Raw genomic sequence first — 15,648 nt, forward strand, 5'->3', positions numbered from 1 at the left:
TTGGCATATTTAACGCTACACTGTACTGATGAGGGACAATGATCCCGAAACAGTTGCGTTTAGATATCTCCAATACGTTTTAGACAATTGGTATGTTATTTTTAGTATCTGAGTCCTCCATTTGACCGATAAAATCAAGTTCTTGTGATGAAAAATCGACAAATAAATGCTGGGAGGGTTATAAGTGCAGTAAAAACCTTTTCTTCCATATTTTATTTCGATAAATCGACAATTTACGTTCTAATCAAGAAAGATATCTTTCAGTGGTACTTTCTGGAACAACTTGTTCGCAAGTCTCATCAAGTACCTCGATACAGCTTTCAAATAGTCGTTTATCACGTCATCGTATATCTCTTTCCAATTATCATTCAAGACCCTATTGATGTTGTCGCCCAGCAGTTTGTTGCCGTCGAAAAGATTGTCGAATTTGAAGTAGACGCGTTGGGGTTCAGCGTCTATCGTCAATTTTGTGACTTTGAGGTAAGTGTCGCCGTTTTTGGTGTATTTCTCTACGTCCATGTTGATTCTACCCTGGATTTTCTCTGTGAAGAAAGAGAAGAAACGACATATTTCAGATTTTATAGTCAACATTTTGAAAGTTTTATAATTCTCTATTCCTTTTTGTCCATACACTTTGATAGAATAAAATAACCATCAGACCTACCATATTTTACCGAGAATGGTCCTTTGCCATAGACTTCTAGTAGCAGCAGTCTACCTCTCAGATTATACAAGCCCTTGAACTCAGTCAGAGGCCAATAACTCTCTATGGAAATTTTCCCTTTATCCAGATCCATGCTAAAAAAATAAATCCCATAGCTAACTATACAGGTTTGAATGCCGAGTGGTACACGAACCTAAAATCTGACAGCTTCGTGTCAGACAAACCTGAAAATTCCACATTTTCATAGTTCTGAGTCAACTGCACAGCCCTGCCAGCTTTGACGCTGAAATTGGTCACCCTGATGGGATCTAAGGCAGGGACGCCAAGCTCTTTGATGCCTATCAGAAAAATTAGGTTAAATCCAGGGGAGTTATGGGAAGGGTTGCTTACCATTTGCGAGTTTTGGTAAGGAGTCATTAATGGCTTCCTTCAGACATGCTGTGTCTTTCGAGCTGCATCTCTTGAAATCTGGAGCTGAGCAAGCAGAATTTGTTGTTAGAATTTAAATAGTCACTCGAAGACAATGTAAACTTGTGGTTACTGACATGGTATCATGAAAACTAGTCAGAATGCAAGCTATATCCTTAATTTCACTTACGTAGTTGGTCTGGAGAAACTACTTGCAGAACAGAAAGCGTTAAGATACATAACTTGACCCACACCATTTTATGTACAAACTTGTCATACGGAATAAAAAGAATTCATGTTCCTTTTATTGATCAGTTGCATCAAATGAGGGGGTTAATATGCGTTGGCATAAAAACCTTTCATGAATAATTCTCCAATTAATCATCGCAGTTGGAAATTACGTTTTTTTTTAAACTGTCCACCAGCTCGAGAGCAAAACAAGCAAAAACGAAATTGAAAGGTTTTTCCATATCGTCATTGAGAGAAAGGAAAAGTTCGCTAAGGTGAATTTTATCATTTCATAAAGTACTTTTTTGCAAGATCACGGACGATCAAAACACTGACGTTACAGAAAATTAACAGGGAAAATAATTACTAGTCAAACTTTGGAACTTGTATCGATGGTAAACTTTTGATCACTTAAGGTTCCACAGCCCAAATTTGATACTTTCGACGCTGATTCATCGACCAATTCGATAGAATTTTGAACGAAAATGTTTGTGAAGTTGTGTGTTTTAACTTTTCATATCTTGCAAGTTGTTTCTTCAGATCAATAACGTAAGCTATTGAAGCATCGCTTATTTTACAATTTTTGGATAACTTCGATTTGATTCAAAGAATTTTCATTTCACACCCTCAATGCTAATGAGATTTTGAACCTTTCTAAAGCCTCACTATCAATCAGAAAATGAAGTCTAATATTTAAGGGTTGCCAAATCTTCAGCTCCAGATTTCAAGTGGTGTAATTCGAAAGATGTAGCATGTTTGAAGAAGGCCATTGAAGATTCCATACCAAAACTCGCTAATGGTAAGTAACAAGGAAGGAAACAATATACAGGGTGAGTCTTTGACTCGTACAAATATTTTAACAGTAGATTCTCGAGATCAAAAGAAACACTTTTTTTCTTCACCATTTTTTCTCGAATCGGCTCCGTTTAAAAGATACAGGATGTTGGAAAACCATAAAAAAAGTTATTTTTAGTTTTATCTGACAAACGGTTTTATCGAATGAAATGAATTTCGGAATATAGTTTTTCATTTATTCGATGAATCCTTTTCGAACACAAGATATCACCCACGTCTTCTAGTGTCCTCATTATGACCATTACGTACCATAAAAATACCAAAAATTCAAAGAACCCAACTCTTTAAACCAAGTTGGGCGCTATCTGATGAATATTTGAAAGTTTTGTAGAATAAAAGTATCGCTTAAACAGTGATATTTCCAGATTTTTTAACGCAGAATCATTAATGCCAATTGGGACTCCATTTTGAAATTATTTTTGATGAAAATTATTTCAGGATGCATGAAATATTTCAAGAAATAAACGTATATGGTATCATGATCTAACAGGTTTTTGGAAAGGTATAAATGTAGATCAGTCATGGAAAATACAGTATGTACAATGAAGGAAATCGAATTCATATATTTTATTTCTATATCACAGTATCTACGATATTAACATCTTTCAGACCGACACAGTAGCGTTACTATTCAATCCAGAAAAATAAATTTCATGGGTATCTTCTCGAACAACTTGTTGGACAATCTCATCGTATACCTGGCGATGGCATTCAAGTAGTCGTACTTCAATTCGTCATATATTTCCTTCCAGTTGTCGTTCAACACATTATTGATATTATCGCCCAACTGTTTATTACCATCGAAGAGATTGTCGAATTGGAAATGGACATTACTGGGTTCAGCGTCTAACGTGAACTTTGTGACTTTAAGATATGTCATACCATTCTTCTCCTTTTTCTGGACATCCATGTTCACTTTCCCAGTGAGATTATCTGAAAAATAATACAAATCTCACGAGTTTCCCCTAGGTTGGAATAAAAAATCACTCACCTAATCTAATGTTGCATTTCCCCTTACCAAAAACATCCAGTATCAGTATTTTACCCCTGACAACATAAAAACCGTTAAAATCCACCTTTGGACATTTCAAACTAAAGGCGATCTTTCCTTTATCCAAATCAAAACTGCAAAAAAAAAATTGGGTAACGAAAGAATTCAAATTAGAATTTAACAGACCTCAGATCGCTCAATTTCGACTGGGACAGTCCAGTTATGTCAATTTTCTCGTAATTCTGGACCAGTTTAACAATGTTACCAGCACCCACTGTCAGTTTGGACACCCTGATGGGTTCCAAGGGTGGAACACCCAACTCCTTGATGCCTTGAACAAGTCAGAATCAGCTCGTGTATACAGGAAAAAATTAACAGTAACAATAAATAAGATGCCCCACAAAAAAAATTAATAAAATTCGGAAATGTTAAGATTATTTCAAACGTTTCCAATTTTTATATGTGAGAGATCGAAACCAAAACAACAGAAGCTTTCAAAGGTCACTGTTCTTGTACTCGAAGGCTCTCACAGACAGAAGTCGATCTTGTGCAGGAGTGGTAGATCTTGGGCGTTCACATCTCGGCATTTCGTTCAGGTTTCCAGCAAATAAACTCTATAAACTTTGGTTTCCAGTTTCTAACTACGCTTTCCCAGATTTGAAAGAAATTTAGTAACATCTCGATCAACCAACAGCCATATTGGCTTCATCCTGACTGAGTATACATGTAGGCATCTAGGCAAGATTCTTAGAAAAGCAAACGACAAGAACTTGCCTGAAACCATTCAGATATAAGAGAGTAAACATTTGATTTCTAATGAATGAACATTTCTGAACTTCCTTAACTTTTGTGGGGCGAAAGAAATGTGAAATACACTCACCATCAGCGAGTTTGGGCAATGCATCCTCAATAGCTTCCTTCAGGCAAACTGTGTCTTTCGAGCTACACCTTTTAAAACCCGAAGCTGAGGAAGTAAACAGAAGAATTTCTAACTAATTTCAAATATGACATGGGTGTTCAAGAAAAAAATAATCAACTTAAAAATCTCAAGTACGAGAGGCAAATATCAATGAATAAAAAAGGAAATAGACAGTCTACTACAACAATAATAATAATAATAAAACTTGTACTTACGTAGCTCTTCTGCATACAGCACTTGCAGAAAAACGATGGCCAAAACAACCAATTTTACCCTCATTTTGAACTGTTCAACAAGTCTCACGATGAATAGAAAAGATCTATATCTACAGCTCTGACTCCCGGTATAAATATTTACAATTTCCAGCTAATGATAGGGGTCGATAACAACACAAAAAATATTTATAGCGTGACGCCTCAAACCTGTCACGATACTCCACCATTTAATAACAGATAATGATAAACTTCCGATATTTTTTCGCGGAGATTCGTCGAAGGTGAACAAGGACCAGGAAGATTTTTCCAATAGTAATGCAAGAACAGTCCTGAGTAATCCGAGCTTTCGTTCGGAATTTATACTGCAAATTTGCGCATTTTCAGAGGATACTAGATTTTTCAATGACGTTGTGAATCAATGTCCATTAACACTGAATCATATTATTGATATTTCGAATAATTGGTGTTTAAACGACAATAATAGCGTTTTGTTCCAAGTTAACCGGACAAGATAAATTTAGAAGGTGACATGTTGCAAAAAAAAGGGCAAGGCAATCTTAGAAGGATAATCGGACCAATAATTTTTTTTCGACAAACCCGATCCCAATACACGGTAATAAATTGAGAAAAGACCGCCTTGAGATGTTACAAACTTTTCCATCAGCGTAAAAAATACAGCCACGTAAAAAATTTCGTGATAGCGAAAAAAAATCAAAGTATACTGCTCAAACATTGAAGTGGAATGATTTCGTAGGGGGGTGTAGAGGACATGGAGTTTATATTTAAAAAAAAAACTGCTTAATAGCGACAACATAGTAGAGAAATGAAGAAAATAAAGATTCTGTGGGCTTAAAAGAGGTTCCATCTGTTGGAAACACCTTGAAATCATGTGGGCATTGTATCAATGAGGAAATTTGAGGAATGTTTTGTCGAGTATCCGTCAAAAAATTGTAATGTCTGCGGCGGGTCGGGTTAGCGGTGTAATTGCTGTGACATTGCAGACCTCTTTCTCGCTGTAACAATAAAATAGAGCCAGGGAATCTCATGCTGATATCTTAACGAATCCGAACATCGTGGAAAATTGTCAGATTTATATTAATTCCTTAGAAGGATGTTTCCAATGATACTCCACGCTGAAATATGGGTTCAGAGGCGAGAAGACTTTATAATGAATCCCCAGCATCTCAACACAATGCCACCTCTCCCATCCACGTTCTAAAAAACATAAAAATGACACCAAATATCACGTTTTCAAATAAAATTTCACGACTCGTACAAATTGCACCTTCTTCCCAGAAAAATCATGCCTTATCTAAATCTGGACGATATCAGAGACGTATTTAAACCTACAAATTCGTAGTTGAATCTAGTTTGTAGTTAAAGTGACCGCATCATGAAATTTTTTCTCGTTTTTTCGGCGTTTTTTGTCGCCAGTATATCAGCGACGCTTCTGTTGAAGAAGGCGGCCCTCTTAAATTTCTGTGAGGATCCTTCGATGACTTTCTTATTGGCCTTTTGAGTAAATCCTGTTATTTTTCAGCTGGTCTCGGTGATCCTTGCAAAGTTAACGATAATGATTGTTGTAAGAACAAGTTTGGACGTCTGGTCCCGCTGATCATCAATCGTAAGGACATTTTGAATCTTCCTCCTCGTGTTTTTATTCCAAATCCTGTCGTCCATGTTTCGTGAAGGGAAATATAGGACACAGGTGAAAATCTCACAACAAAATTTGTTTTCAGATCTCGGAAATCCTCTGGTTATACCAAGACTGAAAGCTGGATATGGCAAAGGTGTACTACAGTTGGATCAGACGTTGGAGAACGTGAAAATTGAAGGCTTAAATAAGGCTACAGTTAAAGATTCCAAGTGAGTACAAGAAGTTTTGATATTTTCATGATGAGAACAAGAAACGGCTCGAATATTCATCCATTTTTAACGTCGGAACTGTCAGAGTCCGCTGCAGGATTAGAGGTTTACTAAATTGATCATAATAGGTGTTTTGTGAAAAATTATATGTTATTATCGAATAAGAAAAAATATGTACAATCAAATTACCAATTGTTTACAGTATGTTTCAATTCTCTATTTGCTATAACTCCTTCAATTCGAAAAAACAAATAACTACTAACGTTGTTTGAAGTGCAATAAATTTTGACCAAAATTAAGGCCTAATAGCTTCATTAATTTTTATAGATTTTCCAAGAATTACAATCTGCAATATCTCCTGCCGCAATTGTTAGATAATTATGAAACCTTCTGATTAATAATGAGTACCCCTCAAGCTTTCATATGCCAGAATGAGGCAATATGAGGATATTGTACTCAAACCTCTTTGCAAAACCATCGTATGCCATGCCAATCATCTTTGCTTTCTAAACGCCCTTTGAAACGGTCATAGCTGACCGTCCTAGTGCAATAAGTTTCTCGAATCGTCTGGGCAAAAAGTCATCCACGTGGTTTACTAATGGATCAAAATCAGAAAGGAGCACTGGCATTGGCTCATATGGACCCAACTTGAGGATCTCTAAAGCCCTGGGAAGTGAACCCTCTATTTTACAGACCGAGACACTGGCTGTTTACGCATGCGCTCAGGAGTGTCTTAAAATGAACCTAGAGGGGCGAATATCTATATCACCACAGACAGGCAGGCCACGCTGAGGTCTCTGGAATCTGGAATCACACTGTCAGGAATGTCTGCTGACATGGGAGTGCCGTAATACCATAAAGCAACTGTCCAGAGACAACAAAGTGACTCAACTATGGGTACCAGGGCACTGAAGCCAATGAACTTGCAAAAAGAGCACCTGAGCCTTTTTGTGGGCTCGGAAAATACCAATATAAGGCAGCGGTCCAACAATGGGAGTTGAACAACAGAAAAACCCTCTGGAGAAACACTCCTGGATTTACTCAGTCAAAGAAATTAGTGATGATTTCAATGACCTACACCAGAAAACTGCCAAAGCTGTCACGAGCTGAGCTTTGGGTGATGGTGGGACTGCTGACAGGGCACTGTCGGTACAAATATCACTTGTACGGTATGGTAAAGTCAGCAGATGAGATTTGTAGGCTCTGTGAATCAGAAGCAGAAACAGCTGAACACGTGGTATGCAAGTGTCCAGAGCTGGCTGGCCTAAGAAGCATTCATATAGGGAAACCGGTCCTGGATACTCACGAGGTAACGTCCAAGGCTCCTAAGGATGTTGTCGGTTTATCAACACCATTGATGACCTCCTTGGGAGATACAAATCGTGAAACCAGTTCCGCAGAGCCTCCCAAACTCAAAATAATGAATCCATTGCAACCAATTTTTATGATAAAAATGAGCTGGGCTCTACACTCCCAAAGTTCCTCCAAGGAGCTCAAAGATCAACTTATTTCTTATGACTTTTGTAGGCTAGATCTGGTGGCAGGTAAATTAGTCTTGTTCCTCCACGCCAACGAGTTAAAACTGGTGACTAAATACAACATCAACGGAAGATGTTTAGTTGTTCCACTTTGGGGAAGAGGAGACGCAACCATCACATTGAGTAAGTAAATTAAATATCATTGAAGGTTTTGCAATGAGCTTCGAAGAAATCCCCAAATGCTTTAAATGCCTTTCCACCTTCTACGTCATCACCCTTCCAATTGGCTTTGGATCATCACCACATTTGAACTGTGGCCAATTACCAATTTGTGATTTGAAACCTCAACCATCGCCAGGCACAGTCCTAGTAGACCTATTTAGTTTATGGATTGGTAAAGGGGTTATATTCCTCTTGTCACACCTCTTTCCAGGTTTATGTCCACGCATCTTTCGGTTGCAAGTATTTCTGCCTGAAAAACACTTGAGCAAGAGCCTAACGTTGTGTACACTTAGTGACCAGGCTCTCTAACTTTTAATTCATTCTTTACCTGTACCTTCCCCCTGATATCCAGATGTAGAGGAGTGAGATCTGTGATGACCTCAAGTGCTCTAGTTGGGCACGTTATCATAGCTCAAGTGATACAGCAAAAGCAAGCCTTTTTTACTTGTGGAGTATTTTTCTCGTGGTCGTCTGCTCTGTTTTAGCAAACCCAGACTACTGCCTCATAGGTTATTATCAGTCACACAGTCATGACGTACATCTGTCGAAGTATTTTAAGGTAACAGCCTCCTGGGTAGATTTCTGCACGCCACCATGCACTACAAGCAGTATTTCTAACATGCTTAGTCCACAGAAGCTTGCTGTCTAGGGTTATTCCAACATATTTGAATTCAGACTTTCATTCCTCCAGATGGATTTCAAAGCTGGAAGGTTTCTTTTCCGAGTAAAGGTAATTCACTGTGGTCTTGGTTGGGAGAAGGTTCAGACCCACTAACAAGCACCAGTACTCAAAAATTCTTAGACTCTTTTGTGGTAAATCGCAGAGGAATTTACCTCTTACTATTAAGACTATGTTATCGATCGTCAAAGCCTACACAATTCGAAGTCAAGCTCCATTATCTCATGCAGTAGTTCACCCATACCAAGCTCCATGACCATCAGAATGGATCACTTTGCCACATCCTTGATAGTTTCTTTCCAGGTTTATGTCTAGAAGAAGTCGCTGACTAACTAGCAGTGTATTGGTGATATCATTTTATCATCCTGATTCTCCATAGGTACCGAAGTACCCCTCAGAAGCTCTGTGAGCTTGTTGAGTTCAGAGAACCAGTGTGTTCTGTGTAGGCTTTGATACTGTCTCCTTAGGCACAGCACCCTCAGGCAATTTCTCTTGTATTTTTTCAGAAAACGTCGATTTAGTGCTGGACATATCGATCGGCCTGGACAACGGCAAGATCAACATGCACGGCTTGAAAATCCCTATCAAGGCAGGCAGTATCCACTACAAGTTCAACAGTCTGTTCGGTGAGAACAGGAAGAAAATCCTGACGCCACAGTTCGAGAAAGTAATAAACGACAACGGCATATTGGTCCTGAACGAGGTATTGCCTGAGTACTCGGTACAACTCGAGAAACACTTCGGCGTGGTGTTGAAGCCTGTTTTGGCAGAGATACCACTGCAGGCCATATTGCTCCTCCCTGTATTGTCCTAGAAAACCCAGAGAAAATAGATACTTGACATGATCTGCGTTTATTTCATCCCCTTTCTCCTCCATCATCAATATTCGGTAGTCTATGTAGGTACCGATAATTTTTTTAATTCTCTGGCAATGTAGCACACCCTGTATACGATTCCCGACGTCGGCAGTCCTGGGGAAGTATCACATAAGCCCCCAGGAGGAATTCCGGGTCAGATCGATGCACCTGTGACGTAGGTGACATTGAATTTTCCGAGACACACAAGAAGAGGTAGGGGGTGGGTAAATACAATCGTTTCAATGTTATCAGTTCTTCGGTTCAACAGAATTTCTTGGTGCGAACGATAGCGAGTGCTGTAGGATTGATAGCCGGCGATAGAGAGATATGTGACGCATTTTTTTCGCTGATTTTTCTCGACGAGGATAATCTGATGTTTGTGTGGCTTCTCGTTGAAAGGTAGGTGGAGGATTTTTTGTTTCCCTCTTGGGAGAGACTGAGAAATATTTTATGCAGTGTGAGTCTTTGATTCGTACAAATATTTTAACGGTAGTTTCTTGAGGTCAAAAAAATCCTTTTATCCTATACCATTTTTTTTCTGTTTCGGCCCTGATAAAAAAATACAGCGATTCTAAGTTTTCATAATGGGCCCAACTCTGGAAAAACAAAATTCCCTTCAGGATAACTGGCTAAATCTGTGACCCTTCACATTTTTTAGAAAGAGAGTTGCATTCAAAGTAGGTACCCATTTTTTTTCAATTTTTGAGTCGAAGATTCACTCATTTTGTGTTTTTTTTTTTACTACGAAAAATGGTTCACTATTATTTTCGAATATTGAAAGTTGCAGACTGTCACTTGACTCCATGAATGAGACTTACACGTATACAGGGGGTAAATGAATAGTTGCGAAAATATTGAAGAATTCATTCCTTGTCAAAAAAAGGTGTGAATCTTTCATATATTTTATTTAGAGCAACTACCTATCAGAATGGGAATTTTTCAAATAGAAGATTCACGAAAAAAACTGGATTTCTTCAGTTTAATCTGAGTGATAACCTATTCAGCGCTCTAGGAAAATGAAAAAAAAATGCTGGACGTATTTTCAATGAAAATACAAACTAATGATGCCTGATGATTTGCTCAATCAATGCGACCAATAACAAATTTGATTTACTCCAAATTAGAGAAAATATACATTCACATACTTCCTCAATTTCTTCTTTTACATGTGTTGATGTATATCCACGTGGTTTACTCATAGTTTTAGGTCGCCTAACAATTTTAATGGTCCGAAAAATACCCTAAGCTGAACTCTAAATTGTTCAAATCTACGAAGTATATAAGTACACGTTTTAATATAGAAGATTCCATCTCATTTGGCAAGAAGAAAGTGCATGGAAATAAATGCGATAATAGTCTCAATAGTGCCCAGATGTTGAACACCCAAGTGCAGCATCTTATGGAGAGTTGTCTATCAACTATCAACAGTGAAAAAGTGAAACGAAATATCCCCAACATGGCATGCTTTCCTCTGCGATTTCATCTCAGCAGATTCCGAACCTTGATCTTCAAAGAAAAACACCGCATGTTATGAAATGTCAAAAACGCTTATTCTGTAATATGATAATGCACTTTGACTTCTCTCACACTTGAACCGATGTTTTATTCATGGCATTTGCCAATAGACACGTTCTTCATGAAGGATCACAAGGGATTCATTGAATTGAATAACACGAGTGAGAAAGTGGTTCATTTGTGGAAGAATCCAAAGAACCTTGACTATGCAGATTCATTTCTATTACGGAATTTACTCAAATGTGTGAAACTCTATGCATACATTTAAATATAACGTCACGCATCATCAGCATTTTCGCAACAAAAACATTGAAATATTAAAGTTTTCCACTGTATTCAATTATATGTTAAAAAAAAACAGACTGGTGAGAAGTAAACCGTATATAGTTCATATGATCATGGAAAATTACACCTCCCAAGTATAATGAATAGCAATCGTGATTTAGATCTGATATAACTTCATCCCAATTCGTAATCCAGAGATATGAACAGATGCGCATAAATTGGCGACCAAGCAAGGAAGTCAACAACATGTTGGCCCTACAAAAATTGCAGCCTTTTGATCAATAACCCTGGAATGATGTGACTAGATTCGTGTTTCAACATGTGAATATCGTTTCCATCTCAATCTAAAATTACAGTCTGATTTTGCTATGAATATTTTGAAATTTCTAGGGAAACTCATGAGTGCGGAAACATTTCATGAGTTCCAGCAATCAATCAAACGAGATCAAACAGATATCCATCAACGACTTCCTACAATTTTTCGAATAATGAGGATTCTATTGCTCAAAGAACAAATTATAAAATTGCGTTACAGTTAGATTCGAACAACGGATAAAATGAATTGTTACCCCATAAAACGATAAATCTAATAATCAGTCAAGGAAACCAGCGTTATGTACCTACAACCATGGTTCCATGAATTCAACAATAAACGTTTTAGCACTCAATCAGGATGCGTTTTACACGGTCAAAGGAATAATGCTTCTCGCTCGTTAATCGATTTAGGAAATCCTACAATTCTCAAGTGATTATCTCTACACATTGTTGGCCAAGATTCAAGACTTGGAAAAGAAGTTCACACCGTTGATTTTTTCTTCCTGAGTTTATTTCAAAAACTGATCAGATTTATAATTCCTACACATTCATTTCTTTTTTGTTGCAAAGGGACATGCTGAATATGCCACATTCATTTATGAAATGAGCTATAAGAAAATTTTATGCAACATTACACCACTTTTGGTTATTCTAAAATGTGTGTTCTTTGTATCAAATTGTTTTAAATAAGGTTGTTTCAGTTTCAGATTATTACTGTGCCAACATATCAAGAATGCATGTAAGTATACTGAATTAATTTCATAGAAATATAATAATTCTCCACATTTTCATTTTAAAGTCGGAAAATAGAGGTGTCAAGTTTTCTTTGGACCACCCTGTATAACCAACGCGAAATCTATGAACATGAATATTATATCAATTAGTCCATTTTGAGCTGGCTGGAGCAATTTTTATTAACGACCTTAACCCTAACATTTAGTTTGGTCCACTTTCAATTTCCTTTTTTGCCCAATAACGAAGGAAACATTATTAGTAAACTTTCAAAACACAAAATGCATAGCACAGTGACACCGATATCGTCGATTCAATCAATAATACCGATATGCCAATAATTTGGAAAAATCTTCCATAGCTTTTCGCAATATTACCTTGCACACCAAATGCCAAGCAATTTAATTGGGACCCTATGTAAGTTTAACTTTAACGCTGCAATAAAAACCGAGAACAGGTTCGTCTGTATATTTTAACTTGACCCAGTTAGGTCCACAGTAAATCTGTAAAAATTCCGATTTTGTTATTTTTTTATTGTTATATTCTTCGATGGTGAAATATTCGAATGAATTGAGGTCTCTTATTTGTTCCTAGTAAATACAGATACATATAGTTCGCAAGGCTTTTATTTGATGGGTTAGTTTTGTCGTTCACGATCAAGGTAATGAAATATTGGTTTTTCAAACGCCAACTCCAAGTTTTTTTTAGGTACCTCTAGTACTTGACAACTCATTAACCGTGTATGTAGTTCGAGAATGTAATTTTTTCGCAAGGTCTTAAGTAGCGATATAGTAATTGAGAATATGCGATTTTTAAATCGAGTTCCCCATAATGAAATCTCAGTTTACAAGCTCGGACAACTGGTAAAAAGTTGCCCGTGACAATCGTATCCACTTACTTTTGTAACGAGAGAATGATATGTCCCACAAAAACTCGGAATCTACACCATATATACACGGTGTTATTCTAGAAACAACCTAGTGAATTTGAATGTGCGATATGGGTTGAAAAGCCAAGACTGACCAATTCTCATAATCAGATTTCTTGAGTTAAAGAATTATGATTCGATACCTGAGTTTTCATCCTATATAGGAGAAGCTTTTCTTTCGATTTCAAAAGATATTTTTGTACATAATCACTGCAATAAAACATTGAAGGAAGTACCTAAGTAGCGAAGACTTCTCCAGAATGAAATAAAAAGAAAAGAACGGCTGTGTAAATACTGATCGATTTTTTCTATTAATTCATTGATCGATACTGAAAAGACAGGTAATAATTAGTTTTTTCCCTGAAGGAACTTCTAATCTGGATAAGTCTGATCGCATCATCTGCCCTAAGAGGCACAGATGGAAGTAGCGTCTTGATTGCTGATAACTCCATGTCAAACATGATTGAAATAACTTCGAGACCACCGTTTTGCCATATTCACAAAGACAGGTAATTCACACTATACAAATTTCTTTGTAATTTCATTCTTTATCCCCTCTTACACACTGCTCAAAAATTGAAGAGGAAAAAGGGATGTATTCGTGGAGTATTAGCCGATCTAGTGCGACGGTTGTAGCTCTTGCTCTTTCAAGGGCGAAAATAGGAGGCGGCCCACATATGGTGTGTACAGCAATACTAATAAAAATTCTATTCGAGTGCAAAACGCGAGTTTTTTTTCGAATATCTACTTCAATTTTTGAGCAGTGAACCTAAGTATTTAAGTAATTTGAGGCCAAGGGCATATATGCACTGATTGAGGGACAGAAATAAATCTTTCTTATTATTTTTAGTATCAGATAAACTTTTGTCTCATTCTAATTTTTATTGGGTGAAACCTAGAGGATTTTTCATCGAAATTGTCCCTCTTCTTGCAGGGGTGTGATACGTTCAAAGCTACTAGCATCAGACCCTAGACGCGTCAGGCAAATGACTGATGATTCTATCACCAAGCTGGTGGCGATTTGCAACGACAAATTTGTCCATTCAGCACACCAAGGAGGATTCATTTATCCAGGGACAAAATGGTGTGGACCTGGTAAGTTGTGAGTAAAACTTTCGAAAACATTTTCAAGCAATACTTCCGGATTTGCTCTATGAACCTGTTACGGCTCACAGCTTTTAGTGAGAGTATAATCCACCACCAGTTGAATGCTTTTTTCTTTCTCATTTCCTCTCTACTGCAGGAAATAAGGCAGACAATTATTCCGACATTGGATACCACATCAAAGAAGATAAATGCTGCAGGGAGCATGATTTCTGCGACAAATACTTGAAACCAGGAGATTGCGAAAGAGGGATCTGCAATAAGTCACCGTTTACCAGGTGACTACCTTGTTAAACTCGAAAATTCGCGTTCAATATTGAATATCCAACAGGTTATGGGCCCAGTAACCTATAACTAGCGTTATTTTTCAGATCCCACTGCGATTGCGACTCGAAGTTCAGAAGATGTCTGCAGAACGTCAACACAGAGACTGCTAACACGATTGGGGCCATATTTTTCAACGTCATCCAAATAATTTGCTTCAGGGAGAGAACGCCCTGTGCAGCAATACATGGGTGAGGACCTTTACCAATAAAAAATAATCAATCTTGTAAGATCAAGTCGTGGAGCTTTTTTGTGATATCTTTTTGTTTGTTCTTTTCAATAATTTTTGTTTCATTTCACAGCCGTTACGACCATGACAATCGTTGCCCTTTGAGGTATTCCAAATCGCCGAAATTCCCAGTTGATTTTAGGCAGTTCAAGCCTTTTTCCCTTCTGAAGCACAAAAAAGTACCTGAATTTGTCAATGTGATATTTAGAACTTTAAGGATATTTTAGTGCCATTTTTGTAATTTTTATTTTCTCCAATAAAATTTTTATTTATTATTTTTAGTTCGTTTAGTTTTCAACCCATCCTCAGTAATATATTTTTTTTGTCATTGAAAAAAGATTCATTGGTGAGTATCGTCATTTCATTTTTCTTCTTTTCTCATTGAGCTAGGATTTAATTTCTTCATTTTTGCTATGTGATATTCAATATGATTTTTTTTACAGATATGGATTAACAGACAATGAAAAAGTGGAGGTTTGCAGGTCCTGGCAATTCAGACCTTCTGAAAAATATATTCCAATGATGCCACAATCAAATTAGAAGCAGATTTCATGTCATAGAAACTATATAGGTTCAACGAAAAGCAATAAGATGTAGACTGTAGAAAATGTGTTCAAATTCTGAACAGAATTAGTATTTATGATAAAGAATTGAAATACATTTCGAAACCTTATGTGATACTAGTGGTAGTTTGGAATTCTAGTTAGAATAATTAGATATATTTGTCTCTTTTCTCTCTTTGCAAGCTGAAGATTCCATTTCCATAAAAATTCAAATAAAGTAGTTTGAAGCATAAAGAGACTTTTTTATTCTTTTCCATTGAAAAAAATCGAA

At 37.1% G+C, this 15,648-nt stretch overlaps 3 protein-coding genes across 6 annotated transcripts; 2 read left to right on the forward strand and 1 right to left on the reverse strand.

The window, feature by feature from the left end:
• Nucleotides 1-198: 198 nt before the first annotated feature.
• LOC123321130 lies at nt 199-4,563 on the reverse strand. The gene is made up of 10 exons (XM_044908634.1): nt 4,281-4,563; nt 4,027-4,110; nt 3,333-3,477; nt 3,147-3,280; nt 2,789-3,088; nt 1,263-1,355; nt 1,055-1,138; nt 858-1,002; nt 665-798; nt 199-542 (listed from the first exon to the last, which is right to left on the reverse strand). The coding sequence occupies exons 1-10, from the start codon at nt 4,342-4,344 to the stop codon at nt 241-243; spliced, it is 1,485 nt and encodes a 494-aa protein (XP_044764569.1). The 5' UTR covers nt 4,345-4,563; the 3' UTR covers nt 199-240.
• Nucleotides 4,564-5,510: 947 nt separating this feature from the next.
• LOC123321132 (circadian clock-controlled protein daywake-like) lies at nt 5,511-9,370 on the forward strand. Its single transcript, XM_044908635.1, has 5 exons — nt 5,511-5,616; nt 5,767-5,904; nt 6,020-6,146; nt 7,674-7,807; nt 9,032-9,370. The coding sequence occupies exons 1-5, from the start codon at nt 5,511-5,513 to the stop codon at nt 9,337-9,339; spliced, it is 813 nt and encodes a 270-aa protein (XP_044764570.1). The 3' UTR covers nt 9,340-9,370.
• Nucleotides 9,371-9,571: 201 nt separating this feature from the next.
• Nucleotides 9,572-15,611, forward strand: LOC123320039 (acidic phospholipase A2 PA4). Of its 4 annotated transcripts, none has more exons than XM_044907186.1 (7): nt 9,572-9,781; nt 12,205-12,236; nt 13,524-13,666; nt 14,092-14,252; nt 14,401-14,539; nt 14,633-14,776; nt 14,888-15,089. In XM_044907186.1, exons 2-7 carry the CDS (start codon nt 12,231-12,233, stop codon nt 15,039-15,041), a joined length of 747 nt encoding a protein of 248 aa, XP_044763121.1. In that variant the 5' UTR covers nt 9,572-9,781; nt 12,205-12,230; the 3' UTR covers nt 15,042-15,089. The 4 variants fall into 4 exon arrangements, with proteins under 4 accessions (XP_044763121.1, XP_044763122.1, XP_044763120.1 ...); XM_044907187.1 differs by lacking the exon at nt 14,888-15,089 and adding an exon at nt 15,258-15,611 and having other exon boundaries at nt 9,573-9,781; nt 12,199-12,236; XM_044907185.1 differs by having other exon boundaries at nt 9,573-9,781; nt 12,199-12,236.
• Nucleotides 15,612-15,648: the final 37 nt, after the last annotated feature.

The sequence above is a fragment of the Coccinella septempunctata genome, chromosome 9, assembly GCF_907165205.1.
Source record: "Coccinella septempunctata chromosome 9, icCocSept1.1, whole genome shotgun sequence".
Classification (NCBI taxonomy): domain Eukaryota; kingdom Metazoa; phylum Arthropoda; class Insecta; order Coleoptera; family Coccinellidae; genus Coccinella; species Coccinella septempunctata.

Coding starts and splice junctions, on each gene's coding strand:
- LOC123321130 (XM_044908634.1), bottom strand. CDS start 4,344: ATGAGGGTAAAATTGGTTGTTTTGGCCATCGTTTTTCTGCAAGTGCTG. Junction 3,281..3,332: donor TCGAAATTGAGCGATCTGAG/GTCTGTTAAATT, acceptor TTTTTTTTGCAG/TTTTGATTTGGATAAAGGAA. Junction 543..664: donor ACCATTCTCGGTAAAATATG/GTAGGTCTGATG, acceptor CTTTCTTCACAG/AGAAAATCCAGGGTAGAATC.
- LOC123320039 (XM_044907186.1), top strand. Junction 13,667..14,091: donor TGCCATATTCACAAAGACAG/GTAATTCACACT, acceptor CTCTTCTTGCAG/GGGTGTGATACGTTCAAAGC. Junction 14,777..14,887: donor CCCTGTGCAGCAATACATGG/GTGAGGACCTTT, acceptor TTCATTTCACAG/CCGTTACGACCATGACAATC.
- LOC123321132 (XM_044908635.1), top strand. CDS start 5,511: ATGACACCAAATATCACGTTTTCAAATAAAATTTCACGACTCGTACAA. Junction 6,147..7,673: donor GCTACAGTTAAAGATTCCAA/GTGAGTACAAGA, acceptor TGACTTTTGTAG/GCTAGATCTGGTGGCAGGTA. Junction 7,808..9,031: donor AGACGCAACCATCACATTGA/GTAAGTAAATTA, acceptor GTATTTTTTCAG/AAAACGTCGATTTAGTGCTG.